A 22,189-nucleotide genomic window follows, 5' to 3' on the forward strand; every position below is an offset into this window, starting at 1 on the left:
GCACTAATATCGGTTATCACTTGGACTGGAGGGAGCATAGGAGAGGGTAATACCAAGCTCGCTGGGGTCAATATCTTGTCTCTGAAAGTGGCTGGCAGCAGATGCTAAGGAAAAGATCGTAAGTATAGGTTGGTTGCACAGCGATGCTTTTATCCATGTATCCTCCCAGTATACTGCAGTCTGGAGCTGAAGGATTTCTGAGAAGAGGTTGTATCTCTGTTTTTAAATTTAATAGCTGCTGATGGATGTTTTTCAATGAATTGGAGCCAGTTTATATATTTAGCATTCACAGCACCTCATGGTGATGCGAGTCCACAATTTAACTGTGTTTCATATGGAAAAAATGCTCTTATTTTTCAGCTTTTGCACTGAATGTTTCATTCTGCATAACTGCTGTGTTAAAAGAAGCAATGAATAATTATTTTCTGTACGTTTGTCCTATTTCTCTAGCTGTTTCCTCTTCTAGCTGAAAAGTCGTAGCTTATTAGTTTCTTGTATGAAAGTGTTGATTGACTTTCTTGCACCATTTTCAGGTCTGTTCTGTCTTTTATACAGGGAAGGTTGTACCTGTGTGTGGTATTTAAGCTGGGGAAGCTTAGTGTTTATACAGAGACATTATGATCATCTCTCTTCTGTCCTCTGCTCCAATGTTCTGTTAACTGCCCGTGAGCTGTTATTTCCAGAGGACTAATCATAGTGACCCTGGGATCTCTTCCTGCATGATAATACCTAACTAGAGGCTTGTTGGTTTAAGTACGTAGCAGAGTTGTCTTTTTCATTGTGTTAGTTTGCATTTATGAACATGGAATTTCAGCTGCTGATTTTTATCATCCATTTGCTTAGTATGAGGACCATCTTCTGCAGTTGTCATTCAATCTGCGTGTTTATTTTTCTGAATAACTGTACAGTACATGAGCTTTCTCACTTACCTGCTTGTCACCTTTTTAAATTTACTGAACGCTAGAGATGCCTGCGCAGACCCCTTTGGAACTCTAATTTTTGTCTCTTTGGGACTTTCATATGATATACTTTCATACCCTCTCCTCACCCTTCGTTAACACTTTGCCCTTCCCCATCTATAATCGGTCATTAATAAACCTGCTGACATCTTAGTTTAAGAGCTTTTGGTAGGAAACACTGTGAAAAGCTTTTTGGAAATCCAATTATGCTGTCTTGCCCAGGTATGTTGGCTCATTCCTTCTTCCAGAGCACTGTGGCAGACTTGTTAGTGTTCCTTCCTTCCACAGAAGGTATGCTGACATTTCACCAGTCCTGTTTGTTTGCAATTACCAAGTCTGTTCTGTGACACTTCTGGTTTGCTCAATAGAAACCTAGAATTTACAGGAGAACCATTCCTTCAGTCACCTGGCAATCTTTAGAGAAATTAGTTACAGTTACCATCTTCCATTCCATGCCTGATTTAACTTACAGGTTATATGCTACTGAAACTTGTGAGTTTCATCATTTCTGAGATCTGGAATACTAGTTCTGGCTCTGCCCAGTAAATATTACCAACTTGACGAACTAGTAACATTGTGGTTTGGTTTGTTTGTTTTTTTTCTTTTTAAAAGTCATCTGTTTGCAGAGACAGCCAAGCTATAAAGTTTGGCTAAAGTTGATCTCAGGAAAACGAGGGGGAACTGCAGAAGACACCCAAGAGGAAAGCCTCAGGAACTATCTGTGACATGGGGAGATTTGGTAGCAGAATGTTCTGCTCCAGCTACATGTAGTAAGTGGTATGTGAATGCAAACAGAGGAATACAATTTTTAAGATTAACAAAACCAGTGCTATTGTTTAGTGATAGGAAAATGCTAATGTGAAGATCCATAGTGTTAGTGCAAAATGGGGTAGGAATTTGGGAGCCAGATGAAATATTTCCATTTGTTTCAAATTTTTTTTTTTCAGTGATTGCATTAACAGAATTTCAGTCATCTGTGTATGTAAAAGGTAGAGTTGAATTTTGAGGTAGTAGATCAGATTATATTCCTTGTAACCTGAGTGTTTGAGGCAAAGACCGTGACAGAACAGTCATTGAACACTGAATTTTGTCAGATGTGAGGGTATATTCTTGTGCGGTTATACGTGTTGAGAAGATCAAATAAAGATTTATTTTCTTAAAAGTCTTGATTTTTTTGTTTGTTTGTTTGTTTTTTAAGTAAAATGGAACAGAGAAATGTAGTTGGGATTTTCTAAGTACGATACGCTCAGAATGAAGTGGGTACTTAATACCTGCAGGCTGGGTGGTTTGACTTATCTTTTCATGCTACTTTTGACAATACTGAGAAGTTTAGCTGGAAGTTTGACACTACTTAAAGTTCCCATAGAATGTGGATAAGTGGAGGGAATCTCCCACCCCCATTTTGCAGTTAATAGAATAACGATTAAATTGCCACAATCTTGTAAATGTGGGAGGAAAGATCTGGGATCTGCTTTGACTGCAAGGCCCATCATTAAAATTACAATATTAAATAAAGGTCACTAAAACTGTAATAGATTTTTAGAGGAAGGAGTTCTTTCAACTATACAGTTATCACTGGATACGGTACGCGTATTTTAGTACTAATTGTAAACTGTGTTATTAAAACAGCTGTAGAGAGAGAATAAGTGTCAAAACTCTAGGGAGGAAATGCATGGACTTTCATGGTGATTACATGAATTAAAACAAGTATATGTCTTATGACATTATCAGGGATATATTTGTAAACCTACAATGTCATGATTGGAGTGTACCCTAAATACACATAGACTGATACGTCTTTGTGTCTATCCAGATAAAAGCCATCTGTGTGGCATCTGTGGATTACTAGACAAATGTAAAAGCTTTAAGCAAATTCACAGCTCCTTTTGGGATATAATTTTAGTAGAAGGAATCATACTGCCCTTTAAGTAAATGGAAACTATGCCCCCCCCCCCCCCCCCCCCTACAAGTTGAAACATATACATGTCACAACTTGTAGTATTATTTGAAATATACAGAGAAGGAATGTTTGTTTGACAATTTCTGGTTGATACTGACTTTTTAAACTTTTTTTCCAAGACCTTGTGATACTGGGGGCAGGTAGAAACCACCTCTCCAAAAATTGCCTTTCCCTATCCTCTCTACCTTGGAGGGGGGGAAGTGTTCTGGGTTACCGGATACTGCATTTCCCATTTGTGTCACACCCTGTGTAGGTTAGAGATGACCAGATGGTGTAATATGATCACAGCACAGCGCTGTGACAAGCGATTCTCTTCTGATTGTCTGAATGAGTTTTGCAAACCCAGTTACAACCACTCCTTTTCAAGTTTAAGCATGATATTAAGAAATTCTAAGTATGCTGTGTTGTGTAAAGCTTATAATCCTACTTCTTACTGCTCGTGATCTTTGAGTTGTGATATGGTCTGAACTCAGGCTTACTTAATCAGATTTCTATCCTGAATCTTGGCACATTCATTGTCAGTCCCCTCCCCTGTCCCCCAAAACACAAACCAGTAATTTTAAGAACGGCTCCTTTTAGCTCTCTGGGTTTGTGAAATGTTTTTGAAGTTTATTCTAAACTTGTTTTTGAAAAGAAAGATGTATTTGTTAATGAATCATGTAGGAGTTTGTGGAACTATTCCTATAGATTTTTGTCAAAATTCCCCATGTGCCTTTCTAAGAATCAAGTTCTAGTATGTTGTTACCATGATGGCTTTTTTTAAGTTCTTGGGGGTTTTTTGCACTTCACTTGTTCCAACAAGCACTTGTATGCCTTGGTTTGATTACTGGTTCCTTGGTATTAATCAAGCTGTCTGTGATTTTAGTGTAAGCATTTTTTTGTGGGTGTTTGCGGTTTTTTGTTTGGTTTTTAGCTGCAGTGAGATCACTCTGCCGTTGTATTCACGTATGTGAAATTGGGCCCCAGAGGCTTGTTTTCTGACGATCCACCTAGGTCTTGTCCACCCCAGAAATTTCTTGCTTGGGACAGGAAGCGACACTACCAATTGGGGGAATTTCATCTGGCGAGCACTGGCTCGTTACAGGTTTTTGGGCAAGTCATCGAACCTGTTGGTGAAGTAACTGCAACAAATCCCTGTGTACAGAGAATGGACACAGAAGGAAAATCATTAAGTAGTTACAGCAGTTTTGGCTGTTCAGTGGTTCTTTTCTCTCCCACCCTTAGTCAGTCAGATTTTTGACATTAGTATGAGATGCTGGGAAACAGCAAAATTTGATTTTTTTTTTTCTTTTTTCTCCCCTTCCTGGAGGCGGAAAACCCCACAAAACCTTCTTACTACTTTTGTTTGGTTAAAGCATTTCTGTGTTAGCTAGGGTAGCCTAGGGAGACCCCTACAGTACTTTTCAATCTTATGTACTATTTTATTATTCTTCCATAATTAGGCAAAATACTGCTTCAGAGTTACACACGTTCCTCCTCTTTGTGAATACGTTCCCTGGTATGTTACAGTGGTTAAAGAGAGCATTGTAGTGTACTAAAGGTGAAGAGTCCCTTCTGAATACAGTATATCTAAATTAATTTTGCATCCACACTGTCTTCATCAGGAATGCTCATCTTTAGCTCTTGCATACTTCAGTGAGGCTATTTTGAGCCGTGTTGCTCCAGAGGAACTGCCTAGACAGGGAAGGAAATGTATCTGATGCATCTTAATCACTAGATAGCTTTAGAAGTCACGACTAAGGTCCTGAACTGGCAGTAGAAGCCACGTGGAACTGATGAGATGATCTTAGCATGGGACTGAAGGCTTGTAGCACTCCCTTTTGCAGCTGACACGGGATTGTCTTGTTCTGTACATCTGAGTTTGATTCTAAACTGTAAAGATGATTCAAGTACAAAATGCTGACCAATCTCTGAAATGATTACTGCTTCAAAGCTACTGCACTTGTTTGATGACACGTAACAATTTAAGATACTTTGGGATAGTGGTTTAACAGTTGAAGGAAGTTTGAGTTTGGCGCTTTCCAAATCTTGAAATTGCTGAGGGTGGCTTTTAATCTGATGTATTAATCAGTGTGCAGTGTACTGCAGGTGGCCTTTTCAAGACAAAAGGCTCTTGTCTTGAAGACAAAGAGTCTTCAAGTTGAGACTTCAAAGTTGATCTATGTGAGAAGAACATAGTTGCATTGTCTGGACTTTATTGTACTGCCCATGTGTTCTTACTTTCTCTGTCTTCTCTAGACGTCCTTGTGAGCCTGAGTTTGTGTGTTAATTTTCTTTGTGTCCTCTTGTTGGTGTACCTAGAAACAGTGTGTCACTGGAGAGTAGTCTTGATAAAGCACCTGCACTGAATGAATCTGCATGCAGCTTGCAGGGCTAAAATTTAGAGAATCATTGCATTCCCACACCTGGACTAGTCCTGGTTCTGCTACCAGTCAAACATTGTTTGGGGTGATAGAATAGTATTGTCAGAGTAAAGCTACCTGTGGGTTGTTAATACTGTACTTTGAGGGAATTTGGGTGATAAGATCTCATAATGGGTATGCAGCCTCTTAAAGAATAAAAGCCAGTTTGTTTGAAAGTAATGGCATATCTGAAATGTGAGTAGTATTTTTGTGGCCTTTCCAACAGTCCTTAATGGAATTTGTGTGTCTTAACAACCTTTTGCAATACCTTATTAGAATGCAGGATTGCGATGGCAGTAATGAGAATATACTTGTAGCTTAATTTGCGCTCTTTTCCCCTTATATTTGCAGGTTTCTTTTATCTGATGGATCCAACAGAAACAAAACTAGCATGTAAGAAGTGTGTCCTCTTAATCCTTAGTTTGACTTTGAATTCCATTTTTAAAAGCACAGTTGTTTTGGATGGGTGAAAAAAGGAAAGATTGCCTTGCAGATTTCTGCTATGAAGTCAATTATTGTCTTTAAGTGAAGATTCATATAGTTCATTTCTGGACATTTTTGGTTTTACAGGGGAAAAAAAATTGAAAAAAGTGTGTAAATGAATATGGGCAGAAGGAAAACAGAAAAACGCACTTCTAAAACAAGAACAGCTGCTAGATTGTGTTTTCTTACTGCCTTACGTCTACTTTCTGATATATAATTCAGTAGCTTCTGCAAGCTTTCAACTCATCTGAGGAATAATTGTTTACCCTTTTTATCCAAGTAAATTTATGAACCTGGAGAACTATTCATCCAGCTGGATATTTTATTTTCTAGTGCTGAACATTCTGTAACATGGCTATGCACCAGTGTGATTGTATGATCTCTTTAAAAACTTGGTGTTACTTTGGGCACTGTGTTCTGTGCTTTGATATGTTGATAAGGATTCTTACTGTCTCTGTGTCCTCAAGAGACCTTATGGATAACAGAGCACACCTCCCCCCCCTTCTTTTGTCCCCCAAATGATAGCTTTTTTCCACAGTGATAAAAATACAAGGTTTTGGCATCAGAAATTTGGAAGTTGCTTCTCCAGGGTGCATTTTTGGAACATTAGCGGGGGGGAAGAGGGGGTTGGGGGAAAACATCCCTGTGCTCTAAAAGTCTACAGTGTCCATCTAAAACTGACTTGAGATTTTTGTTCCAAAGTGTTAATTGAAAAAAAGGGGGCCTTCCTTCCTGTCGAGTGGAAAGTTTGTTTCCCTGCAGTATCATTGTTCACGTAACAGCTGAGGGGTTGCACTGTCCAAATCTTAAGCATCCAAGCTGGATTTTGAGTTTCCAGCAGTGTGGTAACTCTAATGCTATTATGTGCCTCCTTACTGGGAGGTGGAGGTAGGGTGAGGGCACATCGGTTTGTTCTTTCTTTTGAGTGTGTGACTTTGCCTTGGTTTCCAGAGGGCCAGTGCTGTACTGAGTGGCTGTGCCAACGGGGTAAGGCTTCTCCTATTTGTTTTCTTCAACAATTTTAGAGATTCTGCAGAGAAGCAAGCAACTTGCCAGGGAAAGGCAATATAACTAAATGTATAAGTTAAGTTAAATTTAAATGTTTAAATATTTATTAGAAGTTCCTTTGCCCTCTCTTTGCTAATACATCTTCTCTAGAGCCTTTGTTGTCTTTCTCTTTAAGTAATAATCCCGCTCAGATTTATGTTAAAACTTCATGTAAGTTTATCTTATCTTGCTTCCTGGTTATATGGCAGGAAAAACTTTAATATTTGGCTTGCTGTGTTTTCTTTGATGTACATCAACAGAAACAACTGAGCTCTCTACGGCGTGAGTCTTTATTATTTTCATGTGTGTATGGCATTTTAGCTTTAGTTAATGGTTTACAAGACTTAGTTTAAGTTTAAGGCTAACCAAATATAGGTAGATGCATCATTTTTACAGCGTAATAATTGCTGCACTTACTGTGTTCCAAGTGCTGTGTAAAGAAGTAGAACAATTTCATGTGGCTCAAGTCCAATAGTCACTCTCCTATGCCTGCTTTAATCTTCTAGCTGTATTACCTGCTACCGTTAATCTAAAATGCTCTTGCTATTTTAGGAGATGCCTACGTAACACACGTTGCCAGCAATTGTACTAAATACTTCACTGGTTGCTCAGTTCCCCTGCCTGTCTTTGTTGCTATGGGAGATTGGAAGACTCTTACTGTGCCAGTGCTGTCATCAGGTAAACTGGTAATATTTTGAATTTAGTGGCTTTGCTAACTTCACCAGTGATGTTATAGCTGCTAAAGAGAGAGAGATTGAAGTTTTGGGCATGACGTATTTGACTAGTTAAGCAGAATGTTAAATCATATGTAGTACATACAGTGCTTTGTTTTGGATTAAGTCCTTACAGAAATGCTACTGTAAAATAATGTCCTTTCACACACACTATATATATATATATATATGTATATATATAAAAGGTTTCTAACACTTTTCAGTCACACTTTTTTTTTTTAATCGCACCTTTTAGGATATCTTGCATTTTCAGAGGTTTCTTTACTTGTTCTATGTTCTTTTGCCTCATAAATTGGTTACAAATACATTAAAGGAGTAAATATTTTCTTGCCTACTTCTACCTAGTGGTAGAGTAAATTACAGCATACATTTAATATGAATAAGGGTATCATACATTCTATAAGAATTCTCACTAAATGCACAGCTTTTGCACCTATGGAGAAAAAAAAATTAAATTGTGTTGTAGCAAGCCAATTAGGAAGAGAGTTTGAGCAGTTTTTTCTTGGCGGACAAGTAAAATTTGAAAGATATAATAACATTTTAAGGTACTGAGTTTTTAAACCTTCAGTGGAAGCTTATCTGTTTTTTTTTATTGTGAATTGTTTAATATATGTCATTCTAGATGAAACTCTAAGCTCTAGAATTGTAAATTTCTGTAAAGAATAATTTGAGTAGTTAAGGATTTGATTTTTTTTTTGTACGTGATGTGTCCTAAACTACCAGCCCTGACTTGTTTCTTAATGTTTTTAACTTTTAGATAGCAAAAATATTTTTCAATATACCTCAGAAAAAAAGGTATCTCCTCCAAGCATGAACTCACAAGTGCTACGCTTGCCACTGCCTTCATCCAAAAGCATGCACAGCTTTTTCAGTGCCTTCTGCACAGAAGAGAATATTGAACAGAGTATATCCTATCTCAATAGGGTAAGCCAGATCTTCTTGTTTATTGGAGGTGTGAAGGTGCCGTTAAATCAGTTGTGGTAGTAAAGATTCACTGGATTAAGAAAGCTTCTTTCTCAATGCTCAGAAGCCAAAGTTGGTGGGGAATAGGATTTTTTTTTTCCCTTTCATATAGGATTTCACCTGATATTGTTTCTCTCTTTCAGAGAATTGTGAGAGATTGATCCAGTTATTTATTCCCCCCCCACCTTGTCTTTTACCAGGAATTGACAACATTGGGCTTTCCTTCTATTTATGCGGAGTCCAAAGGAAAAGAATTAAATTTAATATCTATCATAAATTGCATGAATGAATTGCTTGTACTGCAGCACAAGAACCTTCGAGCTCAGGAAGAAGTAGAAATGCAGCATCTGAAACTGGGTAGTGATATGGACCACTTACAGAACTGCTATGCTAAATTAAAGGTAGAAAACAAGATAATTCCGCCAATATTATGCAGCACTTATGTTTAACAGATACTGTACATTCTTAACAGTGAGTGCTTTTTTTGTTTTTCTCCCCAGTACTAATCTGCAGTTGTATTTTTATGTGCATTTTGGGTTTTTTTTTAAGTCTTTTTCCAGTTGAAAATTCCTTAAAGTTAATGAAATATGAATTCATGAGAGAACTGAGAACTTATTTAGAATTATGGCCTCTTTAATCAAGGAAGAGGGAAGACTGTTCAGATTGGAAGTGTTAATGCATGCTGTGGGTGAAAATGTTCAACGCTTCAGTTCATATCATTCAGTATCACTTAAAAGGATATGCCCAGCTCTCAAAGATACTGGTTACAATTATATTGGGAATTTAAAAGCGTACGTAGCATTTCTAGTGTGTGTCACAGGGTTGTTATCAGTCTTTCTCCATATCTGTTGTTTTTTTTCCATGTATTTTTTTTGTTGTTGTTGGATTCCTGGGATAGCCGACTACAAAGTCTCTTTGTAAGAATTGCTCAGAAGCTGTTGGCAAAACTGAAGTTACTAAGCTTCGTTTTATCACAGGATAAATACATGCACAAGGCCAATCACTGTGGAGTAGCTGATATATTGGAAGTTCACAGCCTATGCTACTTCATGGGTACTTGTATGTGCAGTCATATTAGAAGAGTGTTGCCTTTCCCTTGATTCAGTCAAGAAAATTAAAAAAAAAAAAAAAAGATTACTTCAATGCATGATATGGGGCCTTTTAGGCTTGCTTTTCACTAGGGCTGGCCAGCACTGTTTCCTTGACAAATACTGCTGTAGATTCTCAGAATGATAGTAGTCCTTCTGCTGAGATTGGTCATCCACATAGAAGCATTTCAATGTGACGTTAAAAATCCTGTGTAACTGCACTCATTTTTATACAAACGCTGTATAATGTTAGGTTCCAGAACGCTCCAGTTACTTTCCTTAGACAAATGGCTTCAAGGTGTGGGGGGGAAACTTGTTAGTACTACTTCAGTCCCAGGGCATTTAATTTAGCTGTCAGCTTGTAAGGTTTCTCATGTAAATTCTTTCAGATACCATGCAGTGATCCTCTTGACTTTCACTATTGTGTTACCTATATTCTGACGTGGTTTCCTTAGAAGTTCTTGTTGCTTAAATATCTCTACGCATTTGTAGCTCACTACACATGCGAAGAAAAAGAGCTTGTATGTTGTGTTTGGCTCTGTCATTTAAGTTGGCAATTTCAGGTTTGTTTGAGTCTCATTTGTGGAAAAAGATTTCTAAAATGCTAGTTTTGCATAATCTGTTATGAGATCATCTGTCTAGCCTTACTGTGTATATGTGAAATGTCCCATTTGCTTTGCTGTGGTCACAGTCTGCATATCTGTGTTAATTGTTCCCTTGATTATTTAACAGAAACATTCCAGTAAAACTGTAGTCCCAAATTCATACAGGTTGCTTAGTATCCAACACACTCTCACAGTATAGATATGCTTACAGGATCCTGACTTAATGAAAAAGTAATAACTGCATAAGATAGTATCTGTTAAATACCAAGCCAAATTTTAGTTTCTTGTGAGCAGGAGTGTTTCTTGTACTGGAGAATCATACTTCTTGCTCCAGAAAATAGAACTAACTTGTCATTGAGAATGCAAGATCATCCCCAAAACATCAGACATCAAATATATAGGCAAACTTACCTCAAGGGAGGCGGTTTGGCAGTTTGGTTTGTGTGTTGCGTTTTTTTGTTAATTCTTTGCTATTAATTCTTATTGATACTGAACTATCGACACTTTTTCTAGGAACAGTTGGAATTATCTAAAAGGGAAATAGTTGGACTTCAGGAAAGAGACAGACAACTGCAAAGCAAGAACAGAAATTTGCACCAGTTACTTAAAAATGAAAAGGATGAAGTGAGTTGTCTTGTACATTAACACAAGTCACTACATAGATATTCAATAATACGTTTTTTTGCAAGGAGTCTTGTAATTGTTCACTTTGAATGTTTTTTTTGTTGTTGTTGGTAAAGGTTGTCTTTCACCAAAGTGAAATTGGCATGTTACATATGGATAAATAGGTTCTGTAAGGAATAAGTCTGAGTTATAACAATAGTAGAGAGTACTGCAAAAATGCACATGTACAGTTTTCTGAGGCTTTCTGTACTTTTGAGCATAGATTTATCTTAGAATGTTTAAAAATATCAAAAAGTAGGAGGGGGCAACAGGATTCAGTCACTTCCTCAAATGTTTGTGTATAGGAGCTTTTCTTTTTTTAGTTATATTGTAGAGGAGAGCGAAAGACGAAAAAGAAGGGTGGTGGTGGGGGAAACCCAGCCCAAAAGCACAGTCTCATTAAACTTGGGAGTCTTGGAAGAACCAAGACCTGAAAACACTTTGACATCTAAGGCACTGCTTAGTTTGGGATTTGTTTCCAGTGTGCTCCTTCCCACCCACTGTACTTCACGTGGCTCCTAAGTTTCTGTGAGTGTTCTCTGTGTTCATAAACATATTCATACAGTTAGCAATCACAGTACTATCTGTGAACAGTCTAAAGTTCCAGCTTAAAATATTGAATGTGCTGTATGTTTGTAAGGTTAAAACTGACAATTAAAAAAAAAAAAACAAATAAAAAACCAAAAACAACCCAGGTATTGACAGTACAGGCCAAGAATGTGCTTTATGATATGTTTTAATGTTCTTTTAGACCAAATGGAACAGTCTGTCTTCCAGCATCCTGCTGCCCAAAAGAAGAATAGTTTGTCTTTTTTTTTTAGTGTAAACCTAACAAGCATACTTTAGAGTTAGAGTAAAACTAGATCCTGAACATTAATTTCTGAAACCAAAAATATGTCTTTCTCTGCTCTGTTCAATAAAGGTGTTAAAGAAGGTTATGCGAATTGCCAGAACATGAGTTCAGTTGTACTTCAGAGGAACTATAGTATTATAACATGTTGCTTACGATGTTGGTTTCTGCAGAAAAGAAACTAAATCCCCTGACATAAGTCTGAGGTCAGAATCCATGGGTTGGGAGAGTTCTGCTGATTCTTTTTGTCACTTCCTCTCACCAGAAATACAATTTAATAGAAGCGTCATTTCGCTTCACGTGTTTTGGTTTTCTGAAGAAATTTATGTGTTTATGATTTAGTTGAAGAAACACAGTTTTTGTGGGGTTGCTTTTAGGTACAGAAGTTACAGAACATAATTTCAAGTAGAGCTACACAGTACAATCATGATATGAAGAGGAAAGAGAGAGAATATAACAAATTAAAGGAACGCTTGCATCAGTTAGTCATGAACAAAAAGGACAAAAAGATAGGTAAGTAGCTCTGTGGATTTTACTACAGCAAAATAGCATATTCTGTATTTTAAAAATGCTTAAATTTGGTTCTGGGTATCTTTAAGGTCAATATGGCCCTCCTCTTGTAGATTTTTTTTTTTTTTTTTAAATTTAGATGTTAGAATGTTACGTAAAAGATGTAATATTTCATGTCAGCTGACTGTGTAAGGCTAAAAAACTCTTATATTGTGTTCCATAAGATTGTTTACCTCGCATAAACCAAATGGAGATCTTCATGAAATGACTTTTTTTTTTACTAGGGAGAATTATTTGGAATCAATTCCTAAGCTAGAGCTGTCTCTCCTCTCCTACTTTCATGCTACTACTACCATTGCAAGACTTTGGATAGTGTCATAAACACTGTATTATGCCCAGAAGTTACAATCGGGAAGGAACACTGCACGAGCTTTTTTCCCCTTGAGATACTACAATCTACTTGTGTTAATGACAAGTGATGAGAAATTTTAGAGAGGAAGTAACACAAGATAGACATAGCATCTAGTGCTATGTGGAATGAGGAGAAATCTCCTTTATCATATGAGTACTCGTATGTTGTGCTGCCCAAAAATTGCGTTCGAGATGTTCATCAGTGCTATTTAGAATGAATACAGTGTTTTTGTGGTGTGTTGCTGAAAACAGGAATCAGCGTTATGCAATTGAAAAAAGTATCTGCATCTTTTGGTTCATATATCTGGCCGTAGAGTATTTGTATCATTTGTCTCCAGTGGAAGGGAAGTCCTGTTCTTCCTCTCTTATCCCTCCTGCCACCCCCAAAACGCTCAGCTGTTTGCCGACTGTAGTGCGTGTTGTATTTTAGTAAGCTGGTTTAGTTCAGTAAACCAGAAGAAAACTATTCCTGTTGTTGCCAGGTTGGTTTTCTGCTGATTCAGTTTTCTGAAAGTGCTTGTGGGTAAGCCAGACCATCTTAGGACACTGTAGCAGGAACACCTGTTTTGACTCTAGAAGGTCTTTAGGTATCAGCTCGGTAATCGCTAGAAGCCTCACCCTGAGGTCAGCAAAACTTACTTGCGGCACGTTCTTGACTCCAGTTGGCTAGTACTATCTCAAGTATCAGTGAGGCCAAAATAACAGGGTTTTAAATCTAGTTACTGTTTGCTTGATAGCTAACTAGAATTGAGCTTGGGCCACTAATCTGTAGTGATGTGTTTGGTTTTGTGTTTTTGTTGTTGGGGTGTGTGTTGTTTTGTTTTGTTTTTTTCTTTGAACATGGACAGAGAAGTTTCTTTGTTTTGAGGAACACCTTGTGAAACATCAGGAAGTTGCTTGCTCTAAACTGGAGATAAAACTAGCATTATTGCCAGAAGAGAGGTTAGAGTTGACACACCATTGACGTAAAGGTTGAAATAGGGATGAAGGTGTCATTAGGAAATGCATTAAAAAGATGACAGGATGAGAGTACATCCCTCCGTGAGTTTCCAAACATAAAAATTATCTTCTTTCCTTGACTATCTTATTCTTACTTTAAGCAGGGCAATGTGGTTTCATATGGGTCTGAAGATTGAGGGGGATATTTGGGTAATGTGGTCTCTTGACAATAACTACATGTAAATGCAATGTCATCTGAATATTTATATATTTGCATGTTGTTTCACGCTTTGAAATATCCTTTTCATTTGTAGCTATGGAAGTTCTAAATTATGTTGGTAGAGCTGATGGGAAGAGAGGTGCATGGAGGACTGATAAGACAGAAGCCAGGTAGTTGTCTTAGAACATTAATTGAAGCATATATTATGGCTGTTATGTTGTTACTGTAAGACTTCTTCTTCCAGAAATGAAGAAGAAATGTACAAAGTTCTGCTAAGTGATTATGAACAACGCCAAAAACAGCTTTTAGTGGAAAATGCTGAGCTGAAAAAAGTTCTTCAGCAAATGAAGAAAGAGATTATTTCACTTCTCCCACCACAGAAACAGAAACCGAAGGAAAGGTCTGAAGATGGGCCAGTAAGTATTCTTCAGTTAAAATTAAACCTGCATGATAGTTTGGTATAGCGCTGGAGTAATTTTTTTTTTTTTTTTTTTTAAAAGTAAACTTCTTGTGAGACTTGCAGTGGATTGCACATCCTGTGCTGTGCCTGAAATCCATCCGTGTTTACATGTTCTACTGTCTGTGAACAATACCCAGTGTATTCTTCCCAGTCAGTCAATGGAAAGCTTGAAAGTATACTTTGAAAGAATTTTGAATGCCGTAGCTACCTGTATGTAATTCTATATAACGATGCATTTTGGATTTTGTCTGCCATCCATACTAAGATGTTGATGCTAGCTTTCAAGGTGCTTATGCAAAGAAACCAGGCTTCCCATAGAATCCATGGGGGTGGAGGAAACGTAATTAGGGTGCGCTCCTGTAGTACATGGATTATAGTAGCTGTTACTTCCTTTTACAGAGCTGCTGGTATACTCAAGAAAAATGTTTGATTTCCAAATAAAATGGGTTGTAGGGTTTTCTGTTTGTTTCCAGGTTTTAAGTATTTCTTTGTTTACACAGAATACTTTATTTTTATGGAACAGCACGCTGCACATTCATTGTTTATCAGAGTTTGTTCATTCCTTTTGCTGATTCCTTGCTAGAAGTTGCAGTTCTGTTTTGATGTTAGAGTGAAGTAGGGAATAATCTAGAAGGTTAACTGAGCTTTCTTTTAGCAATAAGAGAAAGTATCCCTAGGCATAAGAAAGGGTTGCAATACAGAAAACGTGCATAAAGGCCAGATTCTAGGAATCATTCAAGATTGATGGTGTACTAGTAATAGGATATGGATACTCTACAGAACAAAGCATGAAGTATTTCCTATTACAGTAAATAGTACATGTTGGTACATAAGAATGTGTAAATGGAGCCTTCCAGAGTGTGCTGTTTCTGTGGAATCTCGTGCTTGCTATTTCAGAAGGTCCTCTGTCCTGCTCAAGTTGCTGTACTACTTCCTTTATTTCTGAGCCATTTGAGGTGCCTTTGTCCAGCCCCAGAATGCGCTGTGTAGAAAAGCACTAGACTCTCTCTGGCCACTTCTTTGTAAGATGTGAATAAAACTCTTTTTAACTTCACTGGATGACTTGCCCCCTATACCACACAGAATGACTCCCATGTGTATTTAGTGAAGTAGTAATGTGCAGTGTGCTAACCTTTATCTTAAAAGTTTATCATATAGGAAATCAGTAGATCTAGTTATTACTATAGCTCAAGCAACAAGAAATTGATCTTCAGTAATGGGTGTTGGGTATAATTTATAGTATAAAGCATAATCGGGTACCAGTTCTGTAGATGGTCCTGCTTTTTAGGATTCCGGTGAGACCAGGAGTGTTTGGCACAAACTTGAGTACACTGGTGAAAATCCAGCTGTGAGAATGGGGTCTTTATGAACTTACACATTGAAACAAAGTTAAGGAAATACTGGGCCTTAATGCTCTGAAATTCACTGTTCTTGGTTGATTAGACAAGTATTTGTTAACTGTTGTAGCATTAATAGACTACTAAGAAAATATTAAAAGACGGCACTGAAACTTCTGATTAGTTCTCTTGTAATAGTACTAATTAACCAAATTAAGTAGAACAATTACTTACTAGACAATAGTAATTCCTAGTACTAGAATAATTATAGAAGTACTTACTAGATGCAAGCCTCAGGTGGAGTTATTTCAGCAGGGTTGTAGGGTGGTGTGGGGTTTTTGGTTTGTTTGGGGTTGGTTTTTTTTGTTGTTTGGGGTTGGTTTTTTTTCCATTTGATCTATTTCATGCCTTCTCTAATTTCATGCCACTCTAGAATTGGGGATAGTTTTTGTCATGGTAGGGACACTGCTTAGTTTTGGTTTGTGGTTTTTTTGTTTTGTTTTGTTTTGTTTTTACATTTTGTCAAATTAATATAAACAGGAAGAATGTTGCCAAAAACTATGGTTTTGCAAATAAATTATGTATTTAAGACTTAGTCAATCCCACAATGTGTATTTTACATCAATTAGTTTTTTGTTTAGAAGTACTAGATTGCTTTGTGAATGTCCGAAAATAAAATTTCTGTTTAAAACACTGCATCTGATAGTTCATGCTTGTTTGTGGCTCTTTTCAGATTTCATCCCCAAAATATTAACTCTTATTGAATCCCTTACAGAATAAAAAAAAAAAAAAAACCAAATGTTGCATTTCTACTTAGAAATGCTAATTCATATTGATTCTTAGAAGGGAACATACACCTTGGAGTGTGGCTAGTGATGTAGTTGCATCATTTATCACTTTGCTTCCCATCGCAAAATAACAGCCATGAAACCAGCTAGACTGTCATTATCATAGTACTATCCAGAGGCCTACTTCAGACTGGGCTTTCATTGTGTTAGCATATATAAATATAAGTAAAGGAATAAGATGTTTCTTTATGAAGTGACATAAAACTCTTCAACCAACCAACCCCTCCCACCACCACCCCAACCCAACAAAAAACCTCCAAACCAAAAACCTGCTTTTTTTTATTCCTCTTGCTTTGCTCCTTAAGATCTCCTGTGATCCAGGTTTGAAAGAAAGTGCTTACTGCATATGTAAATGAATTACTTTGATGCCTTTGAACTTCTTGATTTTGTACTTCCCATCCCATTTTTCTTATCTACTTGTAGATAAAGGGGCTTGTATAGAATGGTTTAGATGCTTGACAAGAGTGGAGTATTCATGCCGGGTTTCAAACAGCTATAGCTTTTCAGTTTAAATCTAGTAAATTGTCCTGGGCTAGTCTTCTCTCCACCATTTAGACGGTTATGTCTTAGCTCTTCGAGATAGCATTCAGGTTTGTTTGAACAGTAGTGTAAAATGGAAGTGGGAGAGGCAGGTGCTAGTTCCACTCTACCTTCAGCGTGTTGTGGGGTTTTTTTTTGTCATGGAGAAAAATAAGGCAGGGACAAATTACTTAATTCTCAACAGGAGAAAATCTTTGTCTTAAATCCTGTTCATGCTGCATAGTGAGTTTATGGGCAGCTACCGCTTAAGTTTGATGGCAGAACTCAGCAGTCTGAACTTCTCTAGCTTGAAGATGTGTGAGAGTGAGTGAGTCTTGCTAGCTGGTACACTCTGTCTGTGGTGGGGTTCTGGGGATTGCCACGTTACTTCTGTCTCTTCAGCATTGTGCTGTCAGGGAACTGAACTCCCTGACACTCACATTTCCCTGGATGGAAAAATCTTTCCTGTATATAAGGGTTTTCATTCTCTTCAGTAAATTAAATTCATCTACATACTTCAATAAACAAATATGCATATTTGGAGTGGTGGAGTGGTTTGCAGCTTCTTGTTTCTGCTCCTATAGGTGCTGTCAGACCTGGAGGAAGATATTGGAGAGTTAAATAAAGAGAATATGTGGGAACTGTCTTGTGAAACTGTGCGAGAGCAGCTTACCAACAGCATTAGAAAACAATGGAGAATGTTGAAAAATCATGTTGAAAGGCTGGATAACCAAGGTGATGTTTAACTGTATTACATGTACATAGAAAATGCTACTGATAATTACATTCGGTATCATGCTCTTAGGATTTACTTTACTGACTGTCTAAGCTAAAAGGAAGCTAAAATGGAAGGATTTGTGACCTGGTAGACTTTCTGAAAGGACTTGCGATGGCATTTTTCTGTGTGAGTTTTAATTGTAGGTAGTTAGGGAAGCAATTGCATACCAAGCCTGTTATCATGAGAAAGGACGCGATTATAGTTTGACACAGTAAACAGCAACTTTCTGAAGAAATAATTATTTTTCTTTTGAAAGTACATGCCCTGTCATAATGTTTGTTGCCTTTCCCCACCTTTTTGAGATGTTCAAGTAATGCAGATGTAACAATTTGAAGTAATTGGATGCAAAATATGCAAACCCTTCTCAAGAGTCTAGGCTTGCCACATCCATACCTCTGAGGTTTCTTGTGGCATTGTAAAGTGAACTGTCTGGTAGTATGGTGCCGGACTCTCCTCATTTCCAGCTGTTGAACAGCATTAAAAGACTGCTAAAAATATATAAAATTCTTTCCTAGTATTATTTTCCCATGCAAGCAAATGCTGCTGCTACCACAGGGATGTTTGCAGTCAGGAATAAGACCGAGAAGGTCACGCATGCAATTGCAAATAAAAGAGCAGATGGTCTATGGGAATATGTTTGTACCATAGAAAGGACTTTTAAGAACACTTGTTCTGAGTAATACTTGATTTGGTGTAACAAACTGAAAAAATAGTTGTAAGCATCAGGAAAAATGTTTCGAGTATTTGCTGTTTTCTTGGAGTTACCTTTTTGGTTTTTGGATTTATAGAGATGAACACAGTCTAGTCCTTTTAGGAGTCAATGTTCAAACACTGGCATCAGGGGATCAAAACTTGGCTCATTACAGTCACTGTGATAGCTATGCATGAAATCAAATAAAGCAGTATGTAATTATACAAAATAAATTTTATTCCTCTCTAATTCATTCCCTTACTGGGATGAAAATATGCACACAATGTTTGTTAGCTCCATTTCTCCTTCACAGGACTTGAAGGAAAAGGCTTTCTTTTTATATCTGTGATAAATATAGTTACTGTCATATTTTTATGAACGCACAAGCCCTTCAAAAATGGGCTCGGAAGAATAGGCTAACAGCATGTCAGTGAAAAGAAGTCTTCAGTTGTCTTGATTTTTCTTTTAAATAGCTGCTGAAACAAGTGGGTTTTTGTGTGACACTTATTGCAGTGCAGACGCTTGATTTACCTTGGGGAATGTGAAACAGTTATGTTTTCATTGCCATTTTTTCCTGAACTGGATTTTCTGCATAATTACATGTGTAGCACTGATTCTGGATCTCTTGTCTCTGACAGAAGTGCTTTTGAATACACTGTGTATCTGTCTTTCAGGATGAAACAAATAGAGTCTAAAATCTTTTGCTATTGCTACGAGTCCCTGATGTGAGGGATATTTTTGTCTCGTTTTTAAGTAGCTTTTTTCCCCCCTTAGTGTCACGTGTACATTCAGGAGCTTTGAATGAAAAAGATGTCATTTCAAGAGAAGACCATGAGCTGGAAACTGAAAAGCTAGAGTTAGAGATTCAGCAATGTAAAGAAATGATCAAAACTCAGCAGCAGCTCTTACAGGTAGTAGGCTTTAATTTTTCTTATTTTTCTCAACTGAATCTAAGTTTTTTTGGTTTTCAATGTGCCACTTTTCTCACCTCTGAGCCTTTCTCCATTCTTTGGTAATGCTTTTTAAATAAAATATCTTAATGGTTGGTCCGAGTATAGGTGTGCTAGTGGGTTGGTTAGTAATTTAATGAGGTTGTAATCCTGGTAGGAATAATTTTTGGGGATAAACAAAGGTGAGGAAGGCTGATGAGGTCAGCTGCCTGAACATTTTGCTTGCCATCTGAAACTCTGCTCCCACCGGCCACCAACTTGATACTTACTACGTTCTTTCCATATTAAACTTTAACCATTTTTCTGATAAAACTGAACCTGTGGAAATACTGCACCTCTTAATAGTCACTCCCAAATTAATGTTTGCGTCTTTTGTTGCTTTATGTCTGCAGCAGCAGCTTATGTCTCCATGTGACGATGACACCACTCTGTTACTACAGGACTGCTATTTGTTGGAAGAAAGAGAGCGTCTTCAGGAAGAATGGAGACTATTTCGAGAACAAAAAAAGAATTTTGAGAAGGAACGAAGAAGTTTTACAGAAGCTGCTATTAGATTAGGACTTGAGGTATTAGAAAAGTGGAAAGGTATTAGAAAAGGGAACTCCTATGGAAGATGAGTTACGATTGTGCAGTAGTTTTACTGTTATACGCACTAAAGTGCAGCCATCCAACAATATCTGTTTGCTAACATCTATAGAGGAAGATCATTCCCATACTGTATAAAACATATCTTTTGGTCACTGTAGGAGATTGTTCTGTTGGCATTTCAAAAAAACCCAAGTTTTTTGTGTGTATTGGAAAATACAGTTGCTGCAACTGGAATGACCCATTTTTGTTTCAGCTTTTGAAATATCTAAGTACTTCCAAAAATCAGTCCACTTATTCACTAAATCCTTTATTGGATGCTGCTTAAGTTTGGTTTCTTATGGAAGCAAGGCCTATGCAAATTTCAGTCACATTTGGCTGCAGGTTTGAATTCCCAAAGGTACTCGATTCCTAAACTTTTGTGAAAACCAGTGACTATTGCAGAAACACAAAGTAATTGCTGCCTTTCCCTTAGTAGGGTCATTATCTGTTCTGTTCTTGTAGTTAAGCTGGCCAATAAGCGCACATACTGGAAGGCAATCAGGGTAGATGTGTCTCTAAATGAGCTCTAGCGTGTGTGTTCTTTGGTCTAGCCAATAGCTAGGGCCAAGGGCTTACAAGTGCAGCAGGGAAAGGAGGTTACGATGAGGTGGTCGGGAAACTATGATGGTACAGATATGACAGGAAAAAAAAGCCGTCGAAGGAAAAAAGAAATGGACTTCAGATTTATTGCTTACAGAACTGCTTGCTTTGACACGCAGAGGAGAAAGTTGGAGTGGGATGTGATTAAAATTTATAAAACTGTGGATTCAGCTGGTCAGACAAAAGCAGTACTGCTGTTCACCAAATCTCTCAAGATTAGGACTAGAAGGCACTTATAGAAAATGCTTGAAATTAAGTCTAAACCATGTCCAAAAAAGGTACATTTTTATATATCAAGTAGTTGACTCCTGGATTTTGCTGCCACAAGAGCTGGTGAAGGCAATCAGTACCAGCAGGTTCAAAAAGCAGCTGCCTAAGCTCGAACAACACGTCCACAGATGGATGCTGAAAGGGGGGGACAAGGGGGTGCCTTCCAACATCTCTAATCAAATGACTTTTGGGGCTGGGAACCTCTGAGGGAATACACTGCAGAAAGTGGCCAGGTTCATGTGATCTCATAAATAGCATCTCTTGTGGCCATTGCTGGAGACAGAATACTGAGCTAGATGGATAACTTGTCTGATTCAAGACAGCTTTTTTTTATTCTTATGCTGTAAAATTTACTGTAAAGAACATAAAATACTTTAGATTTTACTTGAGATACTGGCACAACAGTAGTTCACATGGTGACAAATATTGACTCAGACCGCTACATATAGATATGTATTCTTCAACTTTTTTGTTTAATTTTATTTGCATTTTAATGAGTTCATGAATTTCATGTTGGACCTTGAATTCAGCTTTAAAAGTCTTGAGTGATAATAAATTACAGTTGTTTGTCCAGAAATGTTTAGAACTACATTGCAGCATAAGTGTAACTACCCATGCTTCTGCTTGTTAAAATGCTTAAGTATGCAAAGAGAAGCAATGCTCTAAGCTTTATAGGGGTCTGTGAAAGTTTTCATTGGAGTTCAGCTTGCTCTATTTTCTACTGACATAGCAGAAATAATTTTATATAATGGGGACGTCCTGTTTCACTGATGGTTTTTGGAGATGAAATAGCTCCTTGCTTGATTCCAGAGCCATTGGATCCTTTGGAGGTTGTTTTTTAGCCATTATTTTCCTTTTCTGTGTTCAGAGTGCTTGGAAAATGAAACAATCCCTTTCTTTCTGCCCCAGTTTCAGACAGAAGTAATCAGTGCTGTTTTCAACGTCACTTTTATCTGTCTAGGAGAGGGCTCAGGGTTGAGGTTTAAGCAGTAATTCTTAGGGGCAGCTGCCCAGAAATGAGGGCTACCTCCAAGAGGTAGTGCTACACTGAGGGGGAAGGGGAGCATAGGAGGCAGTGATAGCAGATTGTGTCACTGAAGTGGAGAACAGTAAAATGAAAGGATTAGTCAGACCTCTGTGAAACAAACCATGGGGTTTGGCTTGTAAATAAATACCTCTTCAGCTAATCCTTGTTGGATTCAAAAGCTTGCTCACATGACTGTAATTCTGTGTTAAACTGCTGGCTCTCCTTAATTACATGGACATGTTACAACT

The 22,189-nt window shown here is 37.6% G+C and overlaps 1 protein-coding gene across 1 annotated transcript in view; it reads left to right on the forward strand.

Annotated features, from left to right (window-relative positions):
• The first annotated feature begins 5,672 nt into the window (after positions 1-5,672).
• Positions 5,673-22,189, forward strand: part of SSX2IP (synovial sarcoma, X breakpoint 2 interacting protein) — a 19,444-nt gene continuing 2,927 nt past the window's right edge. The window contains exons 1-11 of the mRNA XM_009333804.1: positions 5,673-5,714; positions 7,404-7,529; positions 8,343-8,509; positions 8,749-8,949; positions 10,755-10,865; positions 12,132-12,267; positions 13,929-14,004; positions 14,079-14,250; positions 17,583-17,733; positions 19,242-19,378; positions 19,810-19,983. Of these exons, the coding sequence (XP_009332079.1) occupies positions 7,487-7,529; positions 8,343-8,509; positions 8,749-8,949; positions 10,755-10,865; positions 12,132-12,267; positions 13,929-14,004; positions 14,079-14,250; positions 17,583-17,733; positions 19,242-19,378; positions 19,810-19,983 (1,368 nt within the window). The 5' untranslated portion in view covers positions 5,673-5,714; positions 7,404-7,486. The remainder of the gene's footprint in view (positions 5,715-7,403; positions 7,530-8,342; positions 8,510-8,748; positions 8,950-10,754; positions 10,866-12,131; positions 12,268-13,928; positions 14,005-14,078; positions 14,251-17,582; positions 17,734-19,241; positions 19,379-19,809; positions 19,984-22,189) is intronic.

The sequence above is a fragment of the Pygoscelis adeliae genome, unplaced genomic scaffold, assembly GCF_000699105.1.
Source record: "Pygoscelis adeliae isolate BGI_AS28 unplaced genomic scaffold, ASM69910v1 Scaffold10, whole genome shotgun sequence".
NCBI classification, from domain to species: Eukaryota; Metazoa; Chordata; class Aves; order Sphenisciformes; family Spheniscidae; genus Pygoscelis; species Pygoscelis adeliae.